Here is a 12,903-nt window from a genome sequence, read left to right as displayed (position 1 = left end):
ATATCACCCTGAAAATTGCCAGACGTGCCCTTACCCTAAAGCAAGGCAGGGATGCTTCTTTTAATGGGTATCAGAGAGGAGCTGAACCAATGTGAAATAATGTTGTGTTATAAACATGTCTAGAATCTCAGCCATACAGCATAAAGTATGGCACACAGGCAGTGTAGGACAGGCAGAGTATGGTAAACACACAGTGAACATAGTATGTTATGTACATAACTGTTATATATATGTGTGTATATATAAATTATGTATTATTCATACATACTCCAGCAATTGTCTGAGGATTGATTAGGTGAACAATGCAGTCTGGGTCTGAGATGTGAAAGTACAGGGTTTTACAGGCATGAACAATACAGCGGGGAGATTATAGACATGAACAATACTTGGGGAGATTATAGGTGTGAACAATAGATGGTACCCCACCCCCTCTGACAAGGAGCAGCACTGCTGAAATGATCCTCTACAATCAGTTTAAAAAGTTATTTTCTGTGCCAACCAAACCAGAGGCACAAATGCAGCTCTTCAATAATGTTTGCTTTTCTGCAAACAGAGAAGTGTTGCAGACAGATATAATGTAACTATAGGGTTGCCACCTGGCCAGTATTTCTAAGGCTTGGCCGGTGAAAATGATGGCTGATCCCAATGTTATTAATAGGGAAAAAAAATAAACATATAGGAAAGCTGGGTTTTTTTTTCCAGAAAAGGTGGCAACCCTATGTAACTATTACTAGAGGATGAGGGAGGGGAGATATGGGCGGGCCTACGTGAATGTTGCTTAACTGAATGGACACTCCTACTTTCAGATTCTGAAAATGTTTGATCTGGAGAGCTGTTAGAAATGAGTGATAAGAAAGTGTGTTTATAACACAAATTTTGTGCACTTCGGTATAGATTTTATTGTACTTATTAATGTTATATATCCGTGAGAAAAATGGTATGGTTAGTTCATGACAGAAAACAGGAAGTCTGATACAGAAGCCCATGTATATATAATAGAAGGAAAGAAATGCTGTGTTTCTTTTGACAGAGGACTCAGAGCAGCATTACTTTTGAGGGTTTACTGGTGTATTTATATAGATTTTTTTGATAAAGCATAACCTTTCTTTCTCCTTTAAAGGGTGTCAAAAATGAATTAAGTGGGCAAAGCTTTGAGTGCAACCGCACATTAGCACCACAAGTGACAATATAGCTTTTTTGGAATTTATTTTCTAAATGCTCCTACTCAGCTTACCATGTTTATGAGGGGAAGTCACCTTAAAAATAAGTTCCAATTGGTCTTTTTATTTTAGTGTGAACCTGTCCGGTTTGACATTTTAGCAAAGAAACAGCAGGTGAGAATGGAAAAAGTACCGTAGATGGCCTGAACAGAAAATGAAATATACCACCATAGAATTTTAACATTATATTCTGTTTTTCTGGGTGCCTGGGTCACTGATCCCACAACTAGATATCATTTTCATCTGCAGGCTGGGGAGAACCATAAATATCATACATTTATAATTTTTCAATAATAAATTATCATTTTAAAACCACACAAACACACAAAATGAGGATCAATAGAAAAATTGCTTAAAATAGGTATATCCAAAACATATTTAAGGGCAAATTTCCCCTTGACATTGTGATTACCCTTACCCTTTCTGATTTAAACATATTTCACTTTGATGACAATTTATACTACTCAGAATTGGTAATCATTCTGGTGTCCCTATGTAAGTATTCACGATTGTAAAGGACAGTGAAAGTTAAATTCACCAGGGGTGCTAACTTAAAATTGCTTACATTTGACCGCAGAATAGCACTTCTTATGTGTAAAATCACAATGGACTTTGATAATTTCTCCCTGAGTGCAAAGCCACTATTTTTTACTGTTTTTCCCAGGAATTCCTTACAGCTGTCCAGGTGGACCAGTTTATGTACAGTATAATAATAAGTGAGTTGTTAACTTTCCTTAACGTATTATATATATATATATATATATATATATATATATATATATATATATATATATATATATAATATAGAGTAAGGAAAAGCTCGCACTCACAGGACTTATCACAATCAAAAAAGGTGTTTATTTGGATCAAAAAACAACTAATATATATATATATTTTTTTTTCTTTTTTTCTTCACAAGGGAGAACTGTTGGACTACTTACGTATATGCTGAAGGTTGAAGTGAAACTGACACCTATTGATTGTGTAATTGAACAGTACCAGTTTTTCTACATCAGTACAGTGATAATGAATGGAAAAGGATCTGGAGACCTATTAAATTATCTTACGCTGACTTAGGCCTAGACTGGGAATATAAAGAGATGTAATAAATGTATCTGGTTTCATTATTTACTATTTGAACTATTGTTCAAATATATCTAGCTAATGTTTGTTATGTATCCCTATTATATGTCTATAAAGATTCTCATTTATCCAGATCATGATATACAGTATCTAGTAGAATTAAGTCAAAGGAACTGGACATTTAGAGTTTTTCTTGAAAACGTTTCACCATTCATCCGAGTGGCTTCTTCAGTTCAACTGAGTGGTAAGTAATTCCCCAGCATTTAAACCCTTCCAATCACAATGGTTCCATTAAACTTCAGTAAGGCATTGGCTAAAACTCACAGATATGTGAAAGTGTCAGAATGGTATAGTTATAGTTCAATAAACCCTACATTTCCTACCTTCCCTGTATGTATTGACCATTACAAACTCATATTATCCACCTTGTCAATATACTCTTTGGTAAAACCAACATTCACATATGACTGAGGACTCACATTGCTCTGTGTTATCTCCAGCAGCTTGTGGTGCTCTACTGAGGCTAGCATAGACTTGCACTGCATTTGCAGATTACTTTGCTAAACTGATTCATAAAAGACTATCATACAACATTTTGCTGTGTTCAGATGCTGCTTAAACACTACAATTAAATAGCTTACTTACTACTTAATAGAGCCCACTGATCAGCTTGCTTAAGCCCTCTAGTGCAGCTAACTTCAGTTTTCCAATGAGTATAATCAGTGCTAACTGCTAAGCACTGCTAAGCACTGCTGCAGATTGCACAGTTCCACTGTACATTTGCACATGCACTAAGTTCTTTCTGTAGAAGAGGACTGCATCAGAAGAATAGATGGGGGCTACTTGGGATGGAGCTCTAGATAATGTGACATATGGCTTCTAGTCAGGAGAAGCACAGCAGCCATATGCCATAAATGTAATTAAACCACTACTTCTTCTTACTGCTGTGCGAATCTGCTACCTGATCCCATACCTTAGAGATGAGATCCACTGTGAATGAAAACCATCTGTACCTGTTCAGCACCTACTCTGGAAAAGCCCAGTATGTGAGCAGGAGTGCTGTGCTAATCAGGCTGGTTCAGAAACTCATCCAAGGCGGAAGCACCCCACTAGTTACCAGCGGTGGCAAAAATGCCACTTCTTGTAACTTTAAGAGCTGCATTTGCGCTTTCTGAGCTAGTGTCCTGGACCCCCCTGCAGACATCATAGACCCATCCCAACAAGCTGCCTCAGAAGGCAGAGGGGCCAGGATTGCCCCTGCATGAGAGCATTGGCCTATGGTAGAATCCTACAACAAGTCTGGTACCTGTGGTTAAATACCGGCCAGGTGGCAACCCTACCTGTGGGCTACCCAAAAATAAGCGTGTAACCTGCAGTTTGCAGGTAGGACTTTTGGATGTGGGTATAGATACAGGTTGGCAGATGTGTGGGTCAGGTTGCAGGTCTTATCTATAGAAAGCTTTACTCCTTTACACATTTTTTTAAAAAAAATCTGTGATGATGTCACTTCCAGTTTCAGCAACAGCACTTCCTGTTTACTGGTTGTCATCAGGTTGCATATTGGTTTGCTGATAAGGCAGTTGTGGGTTGGGTAGCAGGTCCAAATGGGTAAAATTGAGGCTGCAGGTCTGGGATTGAAAATTTGGACCCACACAGGACTCAAGCCTGTAGGTCTATGTAGTGTCCTCTAAATCTGCACAATCTCCTCTGACTGGTATAATGTAAAGTGGGCCTGCAGTGTCATTGTACATTCTATGCAAAAAGGCAAGAAAACAGTTACAGAGGAGACCTGTGGCTGTGCACCTCTGCATTAAATATTGCACATCATCCACTTTGTTGATGGGTCTTTGCACAAGGTCAGAACTGTGTTAAAATGCCCCTTTGTATTGCATTAATATAGATTATCCTATAAAAACAGGTGCTGAGAACTGATATCTGTCAACAATAATACTGGTACCTATCTTTGAAGTTGGTCAGCTTTAAAGGGATACTGTTGCGGGAAAACATGTGTTTTCAAAATGCACCAGTTAATAATGCTACTCGAGAAACATTTTGCACTGGAATCCGTTTTTAAAAAAGCATACAGATTTTTTTTTAATTTTGAAATTTAGCATGGGGCTAGATCAGGGGTGCCCAAAAAGTAGATCGGAATCTACCAGTAGACATTTAGCTGGTGATCAGTAGATCTCAAGACACTTCTTGTCTAACTCACTTTCCCATTTCATGCTTTTCATTCAGATATTTATCATGTTAAGGTTATATAAGAAATAGTTGTTTGTTAAATATCATTAAAAGTAGACCTTGCATTGGTAAAGTATGAGCTCTCCTGGTCTAGACATTTCTCCGTGTTTCCCAAGAGCCCTCAGGTCATGTAATATGCTCTGAGAAACTTCAGTCACTCTTTACTGCTACAATGCAAGTTTGAGTGATATAACCCACCACCCTTCCCTCGCCAGCAGCCCATCTGCAGCCTATCAACATAAAGCTGGCCATAGATGCAAAGATTAGTGGCAGGTCGGGAGATGGGGAAGTCCGATCGTACAAGGATTCTGGGCGATCCACCAAGCGACCGATCTCCGTGGGACGAAAAATGTCGGGACTCTCCACACACGGTCCAAAAATCGTACAAATTGAGGATTTGTACGATCGTATCTTTGCGTCTATGGCCAGCTTTACAGTGGGCAGCTAACAGGACACGCTGCTGAAGGATTTGTTTGCATTGCTAAAAGCCTAGCCCCACCTAGTGGTAGACATGAGAATAGCACAAAAGCAGTAAAATCCCTGTTTTTTTCCCCTTCTTGGTGCTATTCTCATGTCCACCACTAGGTGGGGGAAACATGACCTAGGGTCGTGGTATAATACAATGGGAAGGGGAGAAACAACAGCTGTCTCAAAGCAGTTCCATCCTGAAGTTCTGGCTCAGAATCAGGCACAAAGTACTGAGATGGCTGCCTCCACACCAATATTACAGCTCAATACATTTATGGTTCACAAATAAAATTTTAAATAGTAGAGTGACTTATTTGCAATGTAAACAGTGTAAATTAGAAATAAAAAGTAAATCATAGATATCATGACAGAAAATATAAACCTTTAAAACAAACCAATATAAAATTGACAAGAGTACTATTATAAGCAAATTTGAAATTTACTTTATTTATTTAACATATTTATTAAAACATCTACTGATAATATAATGAATTTTGTACCAGCAGTGCCACCTGCTGACCAGTTTTCTGACTTTGATTCCATCAAGGGAGTTTGTCAGAAGAAAGAGGACTGTTCTGTTCTCTTTAGGAAACACTTAAAGGGGTTGTTCACCTTTAAGTTAACTTTTAGAATGATGTAGAGAGAGATATTTTGATACAATTTGCAGTTGGTTTTCCTTTTCTGTTAGTTGTTGTTTTTGAGTTATTTGGCTTTTTGTTCAGCAGCTTCCAGATTGCAATTTCAGCAAACTGGTTGCTAGGGGGCAAATTATCCTAGCAACCATGTATTGATTTGAATAGAAGACAGGAATATGAACAGTAGCGTAACTAGAGGGGGCTGGCCCTGGTGTGTGACGCGCAGCCGGCCCCGTCCCCCTCCGTACGGCCGCATTTTCTGTGGCTCACGGGCTGCCGGGGGGGCCCTGAGGGTCGCTCGCCCCCCTTGCTCCCCCGGTAGTTCCGCCACTGAATATGAATACGAGAGGGCCTCAATAGAAAGTTAAGTAATACAATTTAGCAATTGTAATACATTTGTAGACAGACCATTTGTTTTTAGATGGGATCAGTAGTCCCCATTTGAAAACTGGCAAAAATCAGAAGAAGAAGGCAAATAATTAAAAAAACTATAAAGAATAAATAATGAAGACCAATTTAAAAAGTTCTTAGAATTAGCCATTCTATAACATACTAAAATGAATTCAAAGATGAACCACCCCTTTAGAAACTCAGATAACTTTTTTCTTATGAAAAAAAGCAACATCAGAAGACTTTCTTCTGACACATTTATTCCTGGGCATCACAGTTTGAAAACTGGCCAGCAGGTGGCACTGCTGGTACAACATTCATTATATTAGCAGTTCATATTTGTCTGAACATTTGAATCTTAAACAAATGAATACAAATTACATAGAAGAGCATCTGGCTCAATTTAACATTAATATGTTTTAAAGGTTTTAAAGGTTTGATTTGTTTTGAAGGTTTGGTGTGGAGTACTGCTATGTAAATGACACCCAAATTATTTGCTAGTTACTATTTTTCTCCAAGATCCCACTTCAAAACTCCCTCTGTCCAAAGGACATGGTTTCCCTTGGGGGGGTGTATATATAGCCATATATGTTTGTACAATCTCCCACTTATCATAGGAAGCAGGGCATATGGAGTATATACCCCAATAAAATGGGCATCTTTGGTAGGAATTGATTAACTTTATATTTACCCTCCACCAGGTGCTATCATGATGGAATAGGCAATAGTAATAACTGTCCATCCAATACATATTCCCTCATCTGAAGAGTGCAGGAGCAAGGAATGGGAACTGTATCCCAGCACTCCCATATGAAGGACATTATACTCAATAAGGCCAGTTCTGGGGTACTAAGAAATATTTGTGACTACAGACAGTCCCCAGGTTGCATACGAGATAGGGTCTGTAGGTATATTCTTAAGTTGAATTTGTATATACTGTAAGTTGAAAGATATACTGTACATTTACTTATTAAATGTAACTTAGACAGATGTCTAAGTCTTGTTTACCATAGTATTTATTTTTACCTTTCTGTACATATTTATTTTTACCTTTCTGTGCTCTGCAGTAGACAACATACAGCAGAGGGGATTGGGGCAGGTGGTTTATTAAAGCTAAATGCTAATAAAAGTCAAGCAAACCATAGAATGTTACTGGGCCGGAACTAGGGGTAGGCAGAGTAGTCACGTGCCTAGGGTGCAAAGCTGTGGGGGCGCCAGGCACGAAGCCTACCCCATGTCTGGTCCATTCACTCCCCATATGATGATTGGCGCTTCTGCGCATGTGCGCACGCCGATCGGCGCTTCTGCACATGCGCGCCAGGGTTGACACGTACATGCGCGCCGACATCATCAACTTGAGCATGTGCGCGCTCACTAGGGTTGGCACCTTTTGCAAAAAAAAATTCCGGCTGGCGGGGGGTGGGTACAAAAAGGGGCGGGGTGTGACGTCAAAGGGGCGTGGCTGTGCCATAAAGGGGCGGGCCACGGCGCAGCCAGGACAAAAATTGAAGGACAAGGTAAGTTTACAGGGGATTGGGAGCAGGCCGAGGGGTCTTTTTAAGGGTATTACAAATTTACCGGCAGCTACATTGCCGGTAAATTTGTAATACCAGTCCTGGCCTTGGCAGGTGTTTTACCGGCTAGGCCGGTAAAATACCGTCCGGGTGGCAACCCTAGCGCTCACCCGGCGCTGCGGCTGCCCAGGTCGCCTCTGGTTACTGTAACAGCCCCCGTCTGTAAGTGTTAGTTGTATGTATGTAACTCGAGGACTCCCTGTATATAATGGGACAGTGTTCTGCTGTTTAACTACAACTAACAGAGACCTAAAAGTGGATTTGTATTACAGAACTCTCCATGTGTGATGGAGGTTTGCAGATGGGGTCAGTGTGACAAGAAAAAAAATGGAGGCCAATTGAAAAGTTGCTTAGATTTAGCTAAAAACTAAAACTTAATTGAAAGGTGAAGAACCCGTTTAACACAAAGAGGAATTCCCTCCTTTTCAGAGAAATCTTCCTTTAGCCTCTGTGAGCTAAAAAAGCTTCCCCAGAGTGGCAACCTGTTGTCCTATTCACTCCCTAACCACACCCTCCTAATAAATATGAATTTCTTGCCCTGGGGAAGCTCCAGTGACTGGCTGCACGCTTCCCTGAGCACACAAAGGAAGGGATTAGAGCCCTCTCTCTCTTCCTTTATTCACATTATCCCTAGTGCCCAGCCAACCCCTGTGCATCCTGTAACCTCACACTGCCGGCGTTTGTACAGCCTCCTGGCTGCTGTCTATATACCCTATTTCCTCATCATCAAAAAAAAGGAAAGCCACACACTTGTCATGATTTATGAATGAACGTGACTGGCTAATTGTGCTAGAGCTGCAAGAGGATCCAGCTATATACAGTTTGAGTGTGTGTAACCCAGAGCAGTGCAGTGGAAGCGCAGGGAGAGAGGGGCTGGCCTTGCCTCGGTGCTGCTGGGGACAGAGCATTGCTGCGACGAGCTGGACAGTACAACTGGGACGGACCGAGCACCTCTTTTGATTCTGCATGACTATAGCAAAGGTAGGACGCATATGAGGCGATCTTATAAGTCATATGGGGGTGTCGAGCTCCCCTGTGTCTCTACATGGGTTGTGCGCTTTCTTTCCAGCGCGGCTTATTCTTACTTCTATGGCAGCTGCATTCAGGTGCTCAGCTTTATTATCCCAGGCGTGTCCATGGAACACTGAGAAAGAGGGGTTCCATATTCGGGCGCGACCAATCTCTACATGACAGGTTGCTTGGAACTAGCGTGCAGCAGGGCACAGCTGACACCTTACCCTGTATTTCTTTGCGGCATAATAACAAGGGCATCGCATGCTCTTTAAGAAGGTTGTTTCCGGCATTAAATGAGAGATAACAGTTGTGAGTACTGTACGCCTGACATATTTCAGAAGCTCCTTTTTTTTCTCCTCCTAATCCCTATCACCACTCCCAAAATGCTGTGGCACAAGTTCTAGGGAATAAGTCTTGTTTACAGCAGCTCTGCTCTCGACTGCATTATATAACAATACGGTCATTTCCAAATCTCCAAATTGAACTGCTCCTGCAAGTGTAGCATGAAGTTCATATATATAGTGAATAAAGTACCCCCTCTTGTAAATAGTAAGGATATTATAAGTTACCGAGGAGTTTGGCCTCATATAACTGATGACATCAGAACTCACTGTTTATAAGGATATAATTTACAAGATATTCATGGCTTTTGTGTATTATATAGTGAATAAAGTACCCCCTCTTGTAAAATATAAGGATATTATAAGTTACCGAGGAGTTTCATGACCCTATAAAAACACGAGGCCGAAGGCCGAGTGTTTTTATACAGGTCATGGAACTCCGAGGTAACTTATAATATCCTCATATTTTACAACTGGGGGTACTTTATTTATTATAATACACAAATTTTAGTGAGTCATGTGACAGAAATTACATCACTACTCACCGTTTATAACTGATGACATCACTACTCACCGTTTATAAGGATATAATTTACAAGATATTCATGGCTTTTGTGTATTATATCCTTATAAACAGCTCTTAGTGATGTTATCAGTTATAAACAAGAGCTTAGTGATGTAATTTCTGTCACGTGACTCACTGAAACACATGTATTATAATAAAGTACCCCTTGTTGGAAAATATGAGGATATTAGACTTTACCTCAGAGTTCCATGACCTGTTAATAAATGCTGTATACCAGTGTTCGTTTGTTTTTAATGTAACCTTATATAGAGACGTCGATTTTCTGGTGATATTTGTTCCTGTACCTGTCTGAAGGCAGCAAATATAAGACTTTTATTACTGTTTATTAATTTTGTACTGTACAACATTTATATTAGGATATCTGCCATTTAGCTAATTCCGGTGGAACTTTGTCCCGACAAAGACAAGCGGCAAATGATCTTAGTTGGCCCAAAGAAAACAGATAATTGAGCACTGCACCATCCACTTTGGCTTGAACATAGCAAACAGTTTATTACCGTTTATTATATACGCGGCATATGGAGATTTTCAAAAATGACTTTTTTCAAGCAGTGACACTTTTACTGAGGGCAGTGCACTATTTATGTTGGATCATCTGAATTTGTAACTAAAAGACATCTCACTTGGTGGCTTGCACCTGCCTAATAGAAGAATTTAGCACTAGCAAGCATTACCTGTCCTGTCAGGATATGGATTCATTTCACATTCATGTGGCACAGGCACAGGTAGGGTGGCCTCTTGGTTTGTATTTTCCTAGTCCGCCACAGAAAAATGGCACTTGATGTCAATGTTATTAACAGGGAAGGTATTTTTTCCCCACAGAAAAGGTGACAAGCCTAGAAAGAGGTGCTTGGATACATTACATTTAAATTTGTATGCTGAGCATTTCTGTTCAGATTCTTTCAATCTTGCTGCTGAAAATACTGATCCCAGCAACCAAAAATACATTGCCCATGAGATTATTGTTAGTCATACATTTGTATTGCTTATTGCAGGCCTTTAGCAACCAGATAGCCAGGCTGGATTTGTGGAGAGGCCACCAAGGCCCGGGCCTAGGGCAACAGGATTTTAGGAGGCAGCATGTTGCCCAACCACACCCACATTGTTTCAGAAACACTGGGGATGTGCAGGAGTTACAATAGTTTTTTAAATTTCCCATGTGCCAATCTCCATTGCTCTAGTCCAGATGAAAATATGAGCGAATAAATGGGAGGGAATGGGGGCAACGAACAACAGCGGGCCTAGGGGTGCCCTCTGTGTAAATCCGGCCCTGCAGATAGCAGTCCAAAATTCAAGAGATTCAGAACAAAAAAAAGCAAATTAAAAAGCTTAGAAATAAAACAAAAGTAAAAATGATTTCCTATTTGTAGGTTGGCTTAGAATATTGGTGCCTACATCACACATTGGCCCCTTGTGGACATCATCTCATTCATTTCAAGTGAAGTTTGTTCAGGTATGGGATCCATTATGCGGAAACCCACTATCTAGAAAGCTCAGAAAGGCCCATAGACTCCATTTTATCCAAATAATCCAAATCTTTAAAAAAGATTACAATTTTCTCCATCATAATAAGACAAGACCTTGTACTTGATCCAAACTAAGATATAATTAATCATTATGGAAGCAAAACCATCCTATTGGCTTTATTTAATGTTTACAGGATTTTCTAGTAGACAGAATATGAAGATCCAAATTACGGAAAGATCTATTGTCCAGAAAACCCCAGGTCCTGGGCATTCTGGATAACAGGTCCTATACCTGTAGTTCATTTTCTCTGATCAAGTAGTGTGTCAGCACCCACTTATATTAATAATCACAAATTTGCAGCTATATTTGGTTTTCTTATGCCCATGTTTTTTCATTGGATAGAGAGAAAAGTAAAGTGAAAGCAAACCACAGTTAAAATAGGATATGTTTTCTATTATGGTACATTATACCCTTTAGTTCAACATAAGACTTTTTGTCAACTAAACGTTGCACATGGCTCAGCAGAGCTTGGTAGAATGACATAGGAATGCTCCTGCCCCACTTTCCCTTTCTCCTGCAAGTCTTGTCAGTGCAGTTTAAAATGACATATGATCCTCTGGACTTACACTCTAACATCTTTCAAAGGCATTAGCATTGTGTGTCCCTCATTTTCTATTAACCCTATCAAATTATACTGATGAATGGCCATATTTGTAAAGCCATGCCTAACTCATAGATTAGGCCCAAATAAAAAGTAATTTATAGCACAGATTTAACAAATAAAAGCATTAATAAGGGTGGGATCACACCTGGAGATTCGGGGAGATTTAGTCGCCCCGGCGACTAATCGCCTCTACTTTGGGGTGACTAATCTCCCTGAACGGCTTCCCCCTGTCTTCTGGCTGCTACTATGAGAAATTTAATCGTGAGGCAGCCGATTTCACATAGTAGCATAGTAGCAGCCGGAAGACAGGGGGAAGCCGTTCGGGGAGATTAATCGCCCTAAAGAAGAGGCGATTATTCTCCAGGCGACTAAATCTCCCCAAATCTCCAGGTGTGACCTTGCCCTAAGGGTGTTATTTACTAAAATCCGAATTTGTTTAATATTTAATTAAAAAAAAAACAACCAAACTCCCATGCTTGATTTGACCTTAGTTATTAATAAAACAACCCAAATTAATCGGCTCTTGAAAAATCAAGCAAAAACCCGAATCGCTCAAATTTTTTGGGTTTTTTTCCTGAATCACTTTTTTTGCCTGAAAACCCTGAAAAAGTTGGATTTTAGGCTAAACTCAGCACAGACCACGAAAACTTCAAATTGAGATAGGTGCTTCTCCCATTGACTTATACAGGACCTTGGCAGGTCTGAGATGGCGGATTTTGGGTTCGGCTTTTTGCAGTATAATAAATCGATGTTTTTTACCATGAAAAATTCAAGTTTTTGCCTCAAAAACCCTGATCAGATACATTTGAGGTTTAGTAAATAACCCCCTAAATAAAAGTGAAAAATTGTCCAGCAATTGTTGTGACCAGTGCATACAAAGCAAGGCTGAAGATTACCTCCTAAATGGACTTTTGAAATGCTTTATTAGAGCAAACACAAAAGGCTAGTTAACGATCAACATTTTTATCCTTTCCTTGGGCTACAAGAGGTCCTTGGAAAGAAATGAAATGTTATCTTACGGTATGTTTGCTGCTTTAGTTAACTGAAATAATTCGCCAGTGGCTGTGCTTACTCTCTCTCTCCTTTTTAGCACGTGACTATACCACCTGTGTGTTTGTTTGCTATCATGGACACGGCAAGGGTCCTAGCCACACTAAAGTTGCATACAATCAGGGGTGTAACTATAGAGGAAGCAGACCCTGCGGCTGCAGTGGGCCCAG

At 40.0% G+C, this 12,903-nt stretch overlaps 1 protein-coding gene across 1 annotated transcript in view; it reads left to right on the top strand.

Moving 5' to 3' along the window:
* The first annotated feature begins 8,173 nt into the window (after window positions 1-8,173).
* coro2a.L (coronin 2A L homeolog) overlaps window positions 8,174-12,903 on the top strand; it is an 89,914-nt gene continuing 85,184 nt past the window's right edge. Inside the window, exon 1 of the mRNA XM_041579524.1 lies at window positions 8,174-8,592. Within this exon, the coding sequence (XP_041435458.1) occupies window positions 8,578-8,592 (15 nt within the window). The 5' untranslated portion in view covers window positions 8,174-8,577. The remainder of the gene's footprint in view (window positions 8,593-12,903) is intronic.

This window comes from Xenopus laevis, chromosome 1L (genome assembly GCF_017654675.1).
Source record: "Xenopus laevis strain J_2021 chromosome 1L, Xenopus_laevis_v10.1, whole genome shotgun sequence".
In the NCBI taxonomy this organism is placed as follows: Eukaryota; Metazoa; Chordata; class Amphibia; order Anura; family Pipidae; genus Xenopus; species Xenopus laevis.
This window is presented reverse-complemented; position numbering and strand designations above follow the sequence as displayed.